We start from the raw sequence: 16,026 nt of genomic DNA on the forward strand, positions 1-16,026 counted from the left end.
CAACTATAAAGTGGGGTTAGTATCTATCAGCCTCTCAGAAGGATTGTGAAGCTTATTTCATTTATATTTTGGGGAAAAAATTGAAATCCTTGGATAGAAAGTGCTGTAGAACTGCAAAGTATTTTAATTAATTTCTGTTAGGTACTGGTTGACTTAGAATATGCTCCAAAGGAATTGACACATCACTATTTTGTAGCCATTACAATACAAGTACTGTTACATTGCCAGCAATAAAATCTTTTGAAAAAATATTTTTGTTCTTTTACATATAAATAGAAGAGAAAGTAAAGACAAAGACTTAAAATCCTACAATCTTAATTTAAATTTACCAAAGCAAAGAACTTCATACATTTTCTGTCATTAGCTCTTGCTATTTCTAGAGAACGCTATCACTTCTGCTATAATGTGTACAAAAAAGGTTACCTATGATTCTCATATTCTTGTAACATCAACCTAGAATATTACAGGGTGCGTTAAGGACAAATTGGCATCCTTAACTGTGCATGTTATTATTTTTGTCCAAATCAGAATTAGACTAGCATGATTTTAACTATGTGACATGATATTTACCTTTCAGAATGAGTGAGACTGTTTATTCTCCAGAATTCAGAGACAATGGGTATTGAAAATTACATTGGAAAGACTTTGCAAAGAAGTACTAGAAGACTTTCAAAAGGAAGGAACAGTGGAAAAAAGGACTTAATCTGCTGCCAAGGAATAACTAAGGCATCAATTCTATTGTGTTCCTTTGCTCCTAATACAAAGACAAGCAAGAGTGTGTTCAGCCTCAGTCTTAGCCATTGCCACATTGATTTATGACACACAGTCTATGCTGGTCTTGCAAAATGACATACTGTCCACTAGAGATTTGGCACAAACAAAACTTTTCCTTAAAAATACTGCCCAAACTAATTTAACATGAGTTCCTGAGGTAAAATGATCATTCTTTGTCTAATGGGCAACTTAACCTTCCATGTCTGCTTTTCCATTTAGTGGCATTTCAGAATAAAACAATCTCAGTACCTTTCCTACTCCATTACTGTATTTTCTGTGTACTGTCATAAAATATAGGGTATTTTTACTTCAAAAAAGCCAACACAGAATTTCAATCAGAAGATGCCATTACCGGCACATTTTCAGTCCAACATACAGAGAATTAAATATGCAACTTCCTTTTACAATAATAAAAACTCTTCAAACGCACATTTAATTAAAGACTTTATAGTGATTTTAATTGATGGAGGAACACAGTCTGGTCAATAGGCAAGAGGCTGCCCATTAGCACCTTTAGGTTCTATTCCTGGCTCTTCTTCTAATTCCTTGTGTAGCACTGGGCTGGGCTGGGCCTCGGTCTAGCCCTTTGTAAGATGGAGATAGTAATTTCTGTGAAGTAGATGAATTTGTTATGGGACATAAGTAAGGTTTGTAAAGCCCCTTCAGATGAACTTTCATGAACAGCATGAAAGTTAATAGGTATTATTATAGAGAAGTGTAAAAAGACTGCATATAGTATAAAGCAAAACAAATGTATTTTCCAAAAAATTGCTGAGCTGGGCAATTTTTGCATGGAAAATGAGTTCTCATGAGCAAAAATGGTCCTATGCAATGCCCCTATTCAATAGAAAACTGTTAAATTCCCTGCTTTGAGAAAATATGAAAGCAAACCTACACCAAGAACACTGTATCACCCCATCAGATTTGCCAGTTTTGAAGCAGACTGAAACTCACATCATAAGTAAAAAGGCAACATCCCTGGTGGGAACTTTGGGTTCCCTCAGAAGCGTCTTTATATCCTTGAATCCTTCCATTTGAAAATAGCTTTATTGAAGTTGAATACAGTTGTGATTGTTGGGAGTTAAAGCGTCTTATACAGACCAATATCCAGAAGGATAATAGAGGATAAGCCTGCAGTCTGCTTGGAAACGGGGGAATCTGATGGGTCAGTACAAAGTTCTTGGAGTAGGTTTGCTTTCACATTTTCTCAAGGTGGTGGGAGAAGGGCTGTCTACAAATGTCAGGCTTTGCTTTCTTTCTCCACTCAGCGAGTGGATGGTTATCTGACAGAAAATATATTGTTTTCACATCAAAAACTCATTTTAGTCTTAGCAAAAAAGTCTGTATAGAAGCCAGGATTTTTCACAGGTTTTTTTGCCACCAAGAATTTTTTCACAGAGCTGTAACAGAAACAAAGAAATAATTTTTACTATATTATTAAAAATGACTAAAAATTGGGGAAAATACCATCTATACCGTAATTCTATCTTTTTACTTTGGAAACGAGAAAAATCACCTCTTTTTCTGTAGAAAAAATTGAGGTTAAGGACAGGATTTAGGTTTCTGAAACTGAGTTTGACATGAAGAAAATCAAGAAAGTACAACAGCAGAGCCAGAGTAAAAAAAAACCACAAGGTTTATTTCCACAGTTAAACAAAGCCAGAACTTGCAGCTTTTATTTCTCCCATCCCTCAACAAGGTTCTCATTTGTAGCATTCTATTAATATCAATGATGGTTCTTTTACTTACTGGTCAGCAGTATACTGCATTCCATATACACTACATATAGTAGATAAAAGAGGTATATAAATAACTGCATAAAGTCATTGGTATTGATACAATAGTTTATGACAGAGAACAGAAATAGCTCCATAGCACTCCAGTCCAATAAGAATGTAAGATCCACCTAACTGTGCTTTTGGAAAGGGGTGGGAGAAGGGTGCAACCAGCAGAATTCTGGTTTACATTTCTTTTAGAGCAGAAGTGAACTGATTTCAGAAGCCCTGTATCCTGTACTTCAATGAGTGCTTTACTACAGATATTCTTGACATAGTTAAAGACCCTAAATCATGCACTTATCTTAAGAAAAGAGTAAGCCTGAAATTGATCCCAATTACATGGGACGCAGCCAAAATTAAGAGCATAAAAATGTAATCTATCTACTAGTCATAATCAACCAGTGGACAGATAGCTACATACAAAAGGTTTTGACCTAGGTCCTACAAATAAGGATTTGGATACAGGATGATGGCAGAAAAAAAGGGGAAAATGTTGCAGTGTTATCTGTCTGCTTCTCAAATCCTTCATTATGCGTGAACATCATTGTTTTCTGAGAATGCCTGATTATACATAATTATGCATCTTGTTCCATATGTTCACCTGAGACAAGACATATCTTGCTCCATTATAGTTACAGTTCTTACAAAGCCAGTTATATATCAAAAAGACGTCTGCAGTGGGAGCAGGATTGTAGACAGTAGTATACCTGGTAATGTCTATTTTATAAGGTTGTTCAATCTTTTGTCTCTTAGAGGTTACTTTCAGAAGCTTACAACTTTGGCATATTTTCATTTTTTCAAATGAAATTTGACATATTTGTTGTTAGTCCAAAAACATTTTTTTCTAAAGTTTGAGTAAAAATAGTTATGTCATTTTCTAGAATGACAGCAGGATATAAAAATTCAAGCAACCTTTACTTTGGCATATTCAAACTTTTGAGAGCTACACTTCAAAACTTGTAACATTCTCTTAATGTAACTATTTTATTTTTTTGGTGCATAGGATATATTTCAGAAGAAGCATTTCTGTTCTAAAGTGTAAGGGAGTTGTACTTCTCATATTCTGATGTATCCATTGTCCTTTCTGGAGTGAACACTTAAAAACGTCAGTGAGGATAACATGTTCATTTAAAAAAAAAAAAAAAAAATCCAAAACACCAGAAAATCTAAATGTCAAATACCAGAATTTCTTCTTACTATATTTGGATCTTAAAGGACTACCAATTCCTGTAAAGAATATTTAATTAAATATACACAAGAAATATTAAGGCATGCAAGAAATAAAATATTTGCTATGTTATTTGTTCTCAACAGGAAAATTTAACCTGCCAACCATATATTTCAGAGCAATCAACAAACAGATGATCCTTAGAATTCATGAGTCTTTAAAATAAGATGCATTTTTGCAGTAATCCCAAAAACCTATACAAATACTCAAGCAATATACCCCCTCTAACACATATTTAAACTTCTATCATGTAAAACTACATATTAAATAGCTTAGCAATTGCATGTTGTGTAAATGCATTTAAATAAGGGCCCAAATTTGAAGAATATAAATGTTATACTGTGCATGTTTAAATCTGCATAACAGAGAACATCTGGCAACTGACCACATAATCCAATCAGCTGTTTAGAAATAATTTTATGCTTATGTAAGAGGTACTGAACTTTTATTACATGTGGTGCGCATTTAGTGTTGAAGGTATTGAAAAACAATTTCTAGCATTTAGGGTCCTAACACCAAAGTGATACAGTGTATTACATGGGTTTGTGTTAAAATACTGGTTGTACATTTTTTTAAATGCCACAATTTCACAGGGAAATATGTAAAGCAATTTAAGTGATAAGGTGTATAAATCAAATGATTAGATTAGAATACCTCACACACACAGCCCATGAGAAATTTGTTTTTTAATCTAAGACGTACTAGAAAGTAACAAAATTATAGCAGAAATCCAGGAGGATCTGATTCATTCCAATGAATCTGTAATTCTCAGGTGGTTCCATGAATGAGAAGCAGAGACTTATCAGAGCAGAATTAATTAAATTAGTTCTGAATTAGTTTATTATATTTATTAAAGAATTAGTTTATTATGAGAAAAGGCTCTGCATGTAGAAAAAATAAATCACTATGGAGCAGACAGATGGTTAGAAGTTATAGCAAAGACTAACGTCTGATACCCTGCACTGCTGAGTGCTTCTTGTAAACTGCAATGTCTCTTCAGCTCCTACAAGTTTAAGTGGTACCCAAAACTTGAAGTGGCACAAGACACCTCACAGGATCAGGTTCTAAAATCCCTCGCTCTCACCCAAAACTTTCTGAAACATCAATGTTCTCCTGCAAACTCCAATGGGAAACTTGAGCTACAGGCCTGGTCAAAATACCCTGAAATAAAACCAGCGGAATATCAAGCAGGAGTAGGAAGGTGATATCACCTGTGTATAAAATATTGGTGACATATTACTGGACTATTACATCAGTTCTGGTGTTTACACTTTAAAAATGAAATTGAAAAATTGGAAGACACTCAAGAAAGCAATACAAGAACCTTGTATTTGATATGAAAAGCATTCCTTATAATGAGAGAGTTAAGAAATTTAATTTATTTAGTTTAGTGAAGAAAAAGTTCAGAGGCAAATTGATCAAGGTCTATCAGTAACTCCACAGAGAAGTTCTCAGATACTAGATGGCTCTTTAAACTAGCAGATAAAGGCATAACGGGATCTAAAGGCTAGAAGTAGAAGCTAGAAAAACAAGTCTAAAAATAATTATAAATGAGGAATCATCGTCCAATGGGGGAGTTTCTAGTGAGGTCTAACAGGAAACTGTTCTTGGCTCAGTGCTATTCAGTATCTATCACTGATCTGAAAAATAACATTAAATGATTACTGGTAAAGTTTGCATATGACAAAAAATTGGTAGATAATTTCAGGTCAGTTTTAAAGAGGGACCTGGATTGGTTGGTAAACAGGTTTCACTTGACTAACATACATTTTAACACAGCTAAATGTAAATCTAAGAACAGAAAAAGTATATCAGATTTATGGGGACTGTATAGAGCTGACTGGAAAAATTTCAACAGGTTTTTTTTTTGGTCAAAATTTTCTGATTCATCAAAATGGAAACATTCCATGGAGAAGTGTCAATTTCAATGAAATTATTATGAAAATCAAGCAGGTTTCCTGCCAACTTGCCTACTCAGCTCCTCAGCAACCTATATGGTGGGCTATAAAGAAGCCCATGCTTCTATAAGAACATACATACTGGATCAGACCAATGGTCCATCTAGTCCAGTATCTTGTCTTCTGACAGTGGCCAATGCAAGGTGCTTCAGACAGAATGAACAGAACAGGTAATCATCAAGTGATCCATCCCATCACCCATTCCCAGCCTCTGACAAAGAGTAATCCCTAATGACTAATAGCCATTGATGGATCTATCCTCTATGAACTTATCTAGCTTTTTTTTCAACCCTGTTATAGTCTTGGCCTTCATAACATCCTCTGGCGAGGAGTTTCATAGGTTGACTGTGTATTGTGTGAAGAAATACTTCATTTTGTTTGTTTTAAACCTGCTGCTTATTAATTTCATTTGGTGGCCCTCTAGTTCCTGTGTTATAAATAACACTTCTGTATTCACTTTCTCCACACCAGTCATGATTTTATAGACCTCTATCATATCCCTCCTCAGTCATCTCTTTTCCAAGCTGAAAGGTCCCAGTCTTATTACTCTCTCCTCATATGGAAGCCATTCCATACCCTTAATCATTTTTGTCACCCTTTTCTGTACCTTTTCCAATTCTGATATATCTTTGCGGAGATCTGCATGCAGTATTCAAAATGTGGGCAAAACTTGGATTTAGAAAGAGGCAATATTATATTTTCTGTCTTATTAACTATCCCTTCCATAGTGATTCCTAACATTCTGTTACTTTTTTGACTGCCGCTGCACATTGAGTGGATTTTTTTTAGAGAACTATCCACAATGATTCCAAGATCTCTTTCTTGAGTGGTAACAGCTAATTAGACCCCATCATTTTATATGTATAGTACAGATTATGTTTTCCAATGTGCATTATTATGCATTTATCAACATTGAATTTCATCTGCCATTTTGTTGCCCAGTCACCCAGTTTTGTGAGATCCCTTTGTACCTCTTCACAGTCTGCTTTGTACTTAACCGTATTGAGTAGTTTTGTATCATCTGCAAATTTTGCCACCTCACTGTTTAACTGTTTTTCTAGACCATTTATTAATATATTGAACAGTATTGGTCTAATTTCAGCTCCTAAGGGAACCACTATTTATCTCCATTCTAAAAACTGACCATTTATTTCTATCCTTTATTTCCTATCTTTTAACCAGTTACAGATCCAGGAGAGGACCTTCCCTTTTATCCCATGACAGCTTACTTTGCTTAAGAGCCTTTGGTAAAAGACCTTGTCAAAGGTTTTCTGAAAAACCTAAGTACACTATATCCACTGGATCACCCTTGTCAAAATGCTTGTTGACCCCCTTAGAGCATTCTAGTAGATTGATGAGGCATGATTTCCCTTTACAAAAATCATGTTGACTCTTCCCCAACAAATCATGTCTATGTGTCTGATAATTCTGTTCTGTAATATAGTTTCAACCAATTTGCCTGGTAATTAAGTTAGGCTTACCGGCCTGTAAGTGCTGGGATTGTCTCTGGAGTCTTTTTAAAAAATTGTCATCACATTAGCTATCCTCCAGTTATCTGGTACAGCAGTTGATTTAAATGACAGGTTACATACCACAGTTAGTAGTTCTGCAATTTCACATTTGAGTTCCTTCAGAACTCATACCATTTGAACCTGGTGATTTATTACTGTTTAATTTATTCAATTTGTTCCTAAACCTCCTCTAATGCCACCTCAATTCCTCAGATTTGTCACCTAAAAATAGTGGCTCATGACTTCTCAGCAGCCTGGGCTCCCATTATTTTCTGCAGAAAATTTTCATATTTTCGAATATCTGAATTAAACCAAATTTTGAAAAGCCAAAATCCTCCACAAAATAAATTACAGTTCTCTGCCCGGCTTAGGACTATCCTTGGAAAAGCAATGACTCAGAAGAGGACTTGCTTGATAACCAACTGAACATGAGTGCCCAGTGTGATGCTGTGGCTAAAACAGCTAATGCGATCCTTGGATGTATAAACAGGAGACTATTAAATAGAAGTACACAGCATCAGAGAAACCATTACTGGAATATGCTTATTGTTCTGGTGCCCATACTTTAAAAATGATGTTGACAAATTGGAAAGGGTTCAGAAAAGGCATGATTTAGTGATTAAACTTTTTAAATCTATATACCCATTCTAAAGGAAGGGTTAAGAGGTGTCTTGATCACAGTCTAAATTTCTATATGGGGAGAAAATTTCTGATTGTAGTGGCCTCTTTAATTTAGCAGACAAAGTCATAACAAGATCCAATGACTGGAAACTGAAGTTCAACAAATCAGATTAAAAATAGGAGATACATTCTTTAATCATTATAGCAACTTTCTTAGAGATGGGATGGCGTCTTCATCATTTACAGTTGTCAAATCAAGATTAGGGATTAAACCATGACTCCATTGAAGTCAATGGCCAAACTCCCAATGACGTCAATGGGACCAGCATTTCATCCTTGATATGTTTCTAAAAGATACGCTCTAACTCATCACCACTTATTTGACTCGATGCAGGAATTACTGGGTGAATTTCTACAGCTGGCATTATAAAGACGGTCAAACTAATTGATCACGACAGTTTCTTCTGTCCTTAAAATCTGTGAATGCATGAAATCCACATTGTCTCCTCTAGCCCTCAGTTGGGAAATAAAAGTCCTATTTTGGGGCTAGTCGTGATCACCACAGATAGAAACCTAACCTCATGCCATCTTACAGGTTTGCCTACTATCCCAGTGAAAACTAGAGAATTTGATGCAATTCTACTGAAATCAGGACCTACCCTTTGTAGGCCTATTCCAAAGCACAAAAAAGTCAGTGGGGGTCTTTCCAGTGAATTCAGTGGGCTTTAAATCACCTCTCATGTGCCTAGATAAGGAGGGGGAAAAAATCCACTCTATTTAGATCCCTAACAGTCATGGTTCTTGGCAAGGATTATAGTCCAGTGAATCCCAGAAAAGCCAGTAATTCTCAATTTTTGACCATTTCTTTCCTTTAATACCTGTTAAAAGGGTTTTGAAATTAGAAAATCTAACAGGTGAGGGACAGGGAAAACTTTATAAAAATATATTTATTTTTTATAGACATCATCTACCTTGTCTGTGGGTGATAAGAGTCTGTATCCTTTCATTATGAAAGGAGCTTATTGTTGCTGTATGAGTTACTGTAGGATAACACTTTGCATCTTTGGTGATCTGCCTGATCTGTGAGGGAAAGCACTGAGGTATGGAAATAATAAATCTTACTGCATTCTCACACCATATTTCTTGGGACCCTACTGCTTCTATTACACTGCTGCCTATGTATTTTAACGTATAAAAAGCAATAAAATATTTAAAAGGTTGTCTATATGTAGAAGGAGAAGAGGAAAAATTATTAACAACAACATTAAGCCGGTTCTGAATCCAGGCTTTCAAAACTGTCATACAGAACGCAGTTACTGCAGCCACCATTGCAATTTAAATGACAGCTTCCTTTAGTTGTGGGACCTACAGGGTATTCTACAAAGACCTAAACAAATAACATTATTGCAAAATTCCATAAAATATATGATTTTATCCCTTTGCCAATTAATTTTGACAGAATGAACCTACAGAAAGAGGAAAGTAGCAAAATTTTTAAACAATGCTTTATCATTTTGATTTAGGGTACCAGTGTGTAGAATCAATCAACACAGTTAAGAAAACACTATTAGTCTTGTTTCCACATATAAGATTATTTAGGTGGCTGTTTATAAAATGTTGAACTTTTTTTAGGGTAATAATTCAGTGGTGGTATTTTTTCCTATAATATCTTTCTTGGATACTGAACATATGCAGATTAACAATCAAGGTCATTTCCATATATTATAGCTTTAATCAATACTGTATTTATTTTAACAACACTCATGCAACAGTAACATTTTCATAGTGAGGTGAAGATTTTTAGAATACCCATGGAACGCCACAGCAGCTTTCAAAGGTCAGACCTCATTACTAGTGATGGTTATTATCTGTACACAGGTGGGATTATTTGTCAAGGGCTGGAAAAATTAGTTTCTCTCTTAGAAGAAAATAAAGAGTTTGGGTCAAATTTTGCTCTTGGTGTGCATCTTCCATTCACTTCAGTGGAAACTACTGAATGCAAAATTTGGCTCAAAATGAGGTTCCAAAGATGTCTTTCAAAAGGAAAAATGAAGACAATGAAATCCCATGAAGCTGATTTACAATTAAAATGAATTTAAACTCTAATTTTTAAAGGTAATCTTGGTCTTACAATGAATGAATAAATAGAAATTTCCTGGTGTAACCTATATAGTTAGATTGTACTTAGATTGTAAGCTCTTTGGGACAGGGACTGTCTTTGTTCTGTGTTTATACAGTGGTCAGCACAATGGGGTCCTGGTTCATGACTGGGGCTCCTATGTGCTGCTGCAATACAAATAATAAACAACAGTGGCTGGTGGGGCAGAATTATCAGTATCATGCAAATTAGGGTACCCCAGACAGATCAGATAGTCTAGGGTTGCTATTATAGGGCATGGATATGGACAGGAGTAATGGATGTGGTTTCCTGCTCTTCCCCACCCACACAGGTTTGTATATGGACTCTGTATAGATTGGCCATGCCTCTACCAGACACACATCTAAACCCTATTCTAGTGCGGAGATGTGCCAGGATGCTCTTCTTCCTGGTGTTTTGAGGGGTACAGAGTCCAAATCATGATGGATATTATGGGCTCAAGTGTGTGAAATTCCAGGGAATTTCGTCAGGTACTGGACTTGACAGTACACAATTATAGTAAATTAAACGACAGCAAAGGCACCTTATACGAGAGATTTGTATTTACCTTGCCTTCCTAATTAGATGATGGTGTTCAGAGGTGAAATAGAGTAAAGGTGAACATTTACAAATACTTGACATGAAAATTAAGGGAGCATTCATAATGACACTGAATGATTTTGTTGAGATTCGCTTTGGAAACAAACATAAAATAAGAGATGTATTTGTCTATTAAAGCTGATATCATAAAATATAACTATCACCTTTCATTGTATTAACAAATTATCTGAAGAAATGTTTTGCTCCTAACTTTCCATCTGAAATAGTTAAAGATTATATTCACATGCCTTAGTATATATTCCCCAAAATTATCTTGTAATTGTCTCATAGTAACTTTATAGTATCTTTAAAAAATAAAATGATAGTTTGCAGAATTCTAACCAGTAAGATTTAATTAGCAAATACTTTTTTGAAATTATTTTTTAAAAGTATTTTGAAATACTTAAAAACAATTAAAGAAGACCTAATTTTTAAATGATCAAATCAGACATGATAAAAATATTAAATTAAGATAATTACTTAAGGCATGGAAGACTTTTTTATCATACTTCGGAGTTTTTCTTAGAAGCATGTCAAAATGAAATTTGATGAGCTACCTCAGTAACTATTTTATGGAAACCATAAGCTCTGTCCACTAGCTATTTGGTACTTATTTTATGGATCCCCATAGTACATTGATCAAAGCAAACATATTTGATAATATTTTATTGGCTACTTGATACGCCTCACCTGATTCTTCAGATCCAGTGTTGGGCATGGACGACCTCCATTGTAAGGCTTTTCTTTAAGCCACTTGGATCGAATTTTCATTCCAGCTCCACAAGAAGAACTGCAAGAGCCCCAACTAGACCAGTCACTTAGTTTGCAATCAAATGGACAAGGAATTACACAAGATTCTTCAATGTATCCTAAAACAAAAATTCAGGAAAGACATCTTAGTCAAAGTGCTATGATATAAACAGTAACTTTTTTCACAAATGTCTCAGGGTAATGTAAATAACAGTTTGAGAATCATCTAACTAGAAATACTCGATAGGACTATTCTATCAGAATTTTTCTATAGGACAGAAGAGAGAAGACATAAAAGTGTGACCTGTAAATCTCCCCTCAATCTTTGTAACTCCATTTAATGATAACAGTAGTTACACACATATCAAGAGAAGAATCAAGGCCTAGAAAAGCACTAGTGTATGCTGAAGGCAATTTTCTTATTATGGTATTATTGGCTAGTACTAGGATTTATTTAAAAAATTAATCTCATGGAAGACATGATAATTTGAATAATACTAAAGAGAACACGATAAGAGAGTTACACAAAAATACATAACTTGTGGAAGTAACCACTACGTGGCAGTTGTGTACCCTATGACAGTGGTTCTCAACCGCGAGCAGGTTTCTGGGAGTCCGCTAAAAGAAATTGCACTTCAGCCCCAGGTGGCAGGCTTCGAGGAGGGAACACCACCTCCACTCTCTGACTCATCTTAGAGGGCCACCTAGTCTGTGAGTTAGCACCAGCAACAAAAGTTTCACACGGATTCAGTAAAACAAAAATAATATTGTTTTTTATTTTTGTACTTATATATTCCTTTTCTTTTTTATATTGTATATGTGAGTTTTTAACTGTATAACTATCAATTTAATACAGCTTTTAATCTACTGGATAGTTAGAAAAACAGTTGTGGCACAGGTGGGCCATGGAGTTTTTATAGCATTTTGAGGGGTGGGGGACAGAAAGAAAAAGGTTGAGAACCCCTGTTCTATAAGAACCTGCGTGAAAGTGAGTGAGCTCTGGAGGACTGCGGGCACATCCTAGATCTAAACTCACATGGTGTTAGTCACTGGGGTAGAATAACTGCCTTCATGTGTTCTTGCTTATTGTACTGCAAACTGTATTCTTCCTCTACATTTATTTGCATGTTTTCATGTCTGTGAATGTTATTTTGGTTTAAACATAAGATTTTGTATGGGGAGCCATAATCGAGTGTAACTGGCCACAACAAGAGACCTCCTGGCTGCAGGATCAGCCACCATATCAGAAGGCCCACACATGAGAACAGCAGAGACTACAGTGAAGGAAATAAGGAAGGAAATGGTGATGCAACCAGCTGAGTGACACCTCTGCTCTACCTCTGAGCCCTTATGTTTTCCATACTTTCGCTTTCCCCTTAGTGTTTTCATCCTGCCTATCCCCTCTGTATATTCTTTTGCACTATAAGATACTACATTTTCTTACTTTACTGATTGTGATCGTGATAATTTAATGTTGTCCTATTGGCCCTTGCCAATAACAGAGACCAAGACAGCCAAATGGTCATGGAAACAGCTCATTTGTCCATTTAGGGACAACTCTCTGCTCCAAAGAGGAAAGGGACTGCCAGTTGTGACCTATAGTTGCAGATGGGTGCAAGAGAGTGTGTTTCATATATCTGGAACAGCCAGGTACAATCTGGATGGAAGCAAATAGATATTCATCCCCCAAAATAACTTTATTATAATGTACCAGAGAAACAATCCTCTTGTTTGTCAATTCTGAATCTTATGGAGGTAGTATGACATCAGCTGAAACACTATCTACAGTGAGAGTCAAAATGTACAAGCCAGAACCAATATCTGCCATTCTGTAAGTCTGGAGAAGATGGAAATAAACACATGGGCCACTCTCAGCAGGTGCTACTGACAGGGGTTAAAAGGCAAGGAACAGCCAGTGACAGCAGCAGAAACACTGCACTGATGTGAGAGAAACAGCCCATCTGAGAACATAACAGTATAAACGTCAACTGTCTCTATTTTGAACAGATTTTACATTGAAGTCGCAAAGCAAACTTTCTGCTATGAGACGGAAATCAAGTTGTGAACACTTGCACAGGAAAGGCCATGAACTTCTTTACAGAGTTAACCAGTCCCTTAAGTTCTTGTTTCTGAAGGAACTAGGGTGAGAGCTATTATGAGATCTATTTCAATTTATTTTGAGAACTAGAGAAAGGACATACGTGAGCATGGTGGATGAATGATTTATTAGGTAATTAATTATTTTTATGGATTGTTGAAGCTTACAGCAGCTGCTGAGACCATTTGATATAATTTGGCTATTAATTCCAGACGTGTAGGTAGGTCAACTTCCCCAAGACTTGCCACATGTTTTTTTCACCCTTCTGATGATTTTGGGGCCTGTGGTTACAGCAGTTGACAGTTGAAGGAACGTGCTGGTTAAAGGGGATTTTTCTAGTCTAACCACAGGCCAGAGCTTTCATGACTTTGAGGAGACTGGACCAGCTTGTTGGGGTCCGAGATGTGTTTTCTGCCAACTTTCTTGGGGACCTCTCGTGGGAGATATCTTGAGGTGGGGCAAGCTGGAACCACAGCTATGAAGAAGACCAAGGTGAATGCAGAAGGCTGTGTGCTCTTCTGTGTATTCCCCTTTGGAACACAGAACTAAGCCAGTAGGGGTCATCCCCCAAGCTTACAGCAACAATGGCTCCAGAGATTCCAGATACCATTTCCCAGCCTGCTTAGAGTCCAAGTCGGGAAACTTAGATTCCAAGACTGGAAACTCCTACAAAAGGCAATGGGGAGCTTTGGATGCAGTGATTTATATAGACCCTTTTGCTGGGCCAATGAGGAACTAGGACTGCTAAGTCCCTCAGTGGAAGGAGACAGACTTCTTCAGAGACAAAGGGAATAGTTTTGGTTTCATTTTTGGATTGTTTGAGTTTGGAGCTGGGAGAAGAGCCACACCGCCTGGGCTCTCACTACCCACACAAAGGGGGACTTTGAACTGTTGTAAGATTTAGTATGTGTTTGGGCTGTGCCGGGCCTGAGGAGTCCAGTGATCAAGGGTGGCAGAGTACCAACCCCGTACCAGCTATCTAGAGCCAGCCAAGACCACTACAGAGTCCCAGAGGGCTTCACCTCTGACAGTCTGGTTCTTCTTGAGAGGTCTGTCACTATTCTGTATAGCTGCTTGAAGTCTCCAATTTGTGCTACTGCTTCTGCCACAGCAGCCTTCTCCTTGAACACAGGCATTTCTATTTTGCCTGCATCTCTTCTGTATTTCTTTGTCCTTTTCTCTGTATCTTGCATCTGCCTCTAAAAGTTTTGCCTGTGTCTTGCATGGTTCCTTTTTTGCTTTGAGATCTTTCCATTCACCAACTGCTGCCCATGTTCCAGCTATAATCCATGCATCTTTCTTCTGCCTTCTTTGGTGACCTATGACTTTCTCTGCTAAAGCGACCAGAGTCTTCTTCCAGACTTTCATCAGCCCGGTGATCTCCACGTGAGTTTGTGAATCCCCTTGTGCTGGAAGAGACTGAGCAACCTAGATATATTCCCTTTGGTTCTCACGCTGACCAGAAACTCCTCAGCAGCTCTCCCTGCCTCACGCTTTATGAGGTACCAGCAAAGATTTTCCCTGAATTTTAAATTTTCACCTCTACTTTTACATACTGCGTTTGTAAGATTCTGCCTTCCTCAGAGGGGAGCCTTTCAGAATTAGAATTCTTGTTTCTGCTTTTTGCTTGGAGGTAAAGCAATTATGTTATTAATATCTTAAACAGAGCAGGTTTATCTATCTATAGTAATTATAGAGCCCTCATAACCATGGTAACTGAGCACCATCTTTAATGTATTCATCCTCACAACACCCCTGTGAGGTAAAGCAGTGCTGTCATTCCCATTTTACAGATGGGGAACTGAGGCACAGAGAAACTAAATGATTTACTTGAGGTCGCATGAGAAGTCTGCTGCGGAGCAGAGAACTGAACCTGGATTTTCCAAGTCCCATGCTAGCACTCTAACCATTGAACAACCCTCTCTCAAGAACAGTTTTATAGATTTTTTTTTTTGGGGGGGGGAATAAAAATGTTTTTTCTGTGGAAATTGTGATACGACCTGTGCCCAGGGTTGCCAACTGATAATGCCAAGGTCAGGGCAGGCTGCAAAAGGAGAGCAGATTCTCCCCATGCTGGTGGGTGACACTGAAGCCCGGCTTCCCAACCAGCCATGAACTGCTTCTGATTACCCCACACTGGATATCAAGAAGCCAGTCCACAAATACCCACAGGCCCCCTTTACTGCATTTCAGCTCCAGGCTCCCAAATCAGCACTAGGTCCAGCAAAGAGACCAGTTACTTAAACTCTCTGCTCTTTGCTAAAAAGGTTCCCTCTGACCCCAGGGGGTCAGCCACAGCACCAGATCAATATAAGTTTGGATCTTACCTAAAATACCACGCTAACAGCCAATCCTTTAAAAAGAAAGAAATAAACCATGAGAGAAATGTTAAAGGGTTAAAGTAAATCACAGATATACAAATGATTAAAAGTCCATATACGTCAGGTTTCTGGAAGAAATGTGGATTTGCAGGTTTGTGTAGTTCTCTCTGGTTCACATCCAGTACCTGGATGGGTCTAAGTCCTTCGGTTCAGTTGCAAGATGAATTGGTCCAGAGATAGGTGTAGGTCT

General features: G+C 37.1%; 1 protein-coding gene across 1 annotated transcript in view; it reads right to left on the reverse strand.

Annotated features, from left to right (window-relative positions):
* THSD7B (thrombospondin type 1 domain containing 7B) overlaps positions 1 to 16,026 on the reverse strand; it is a 461,283-nt gene that overhangs the window by 93,723 nt on the left and 351,534 nt on the right. The window contains exon 17 of the mRNA XM_067549515.1: positions 11,298 to 11,476. Coding sequence (XP_067405616.1) covers positions 11,298 to 11,476 — 179 coding nt within the window. The remainder of the gene's footprint in view (positions 1 to 11,297; positions 11,477 to 16,026) is intronic.

This window comes from Emydura macquarii, unplaced genomic scaffold (assembly GCF_026122565.2).
Source record: "Emydura macquarii macquarii isolate MOO-44397 ecotype Brisbane River unplaced genomic scaffold, CSIRO-AGI_Emac_v2 contig_1253, whole genome shotgun sequence".
In the NCBI taxonomy this organism is placed as follows: domain Eukaryota; kingdom Metazoa; phylum Chordata; order Testudines; family Chelidae; genus Emydura; species Emydura macquarii.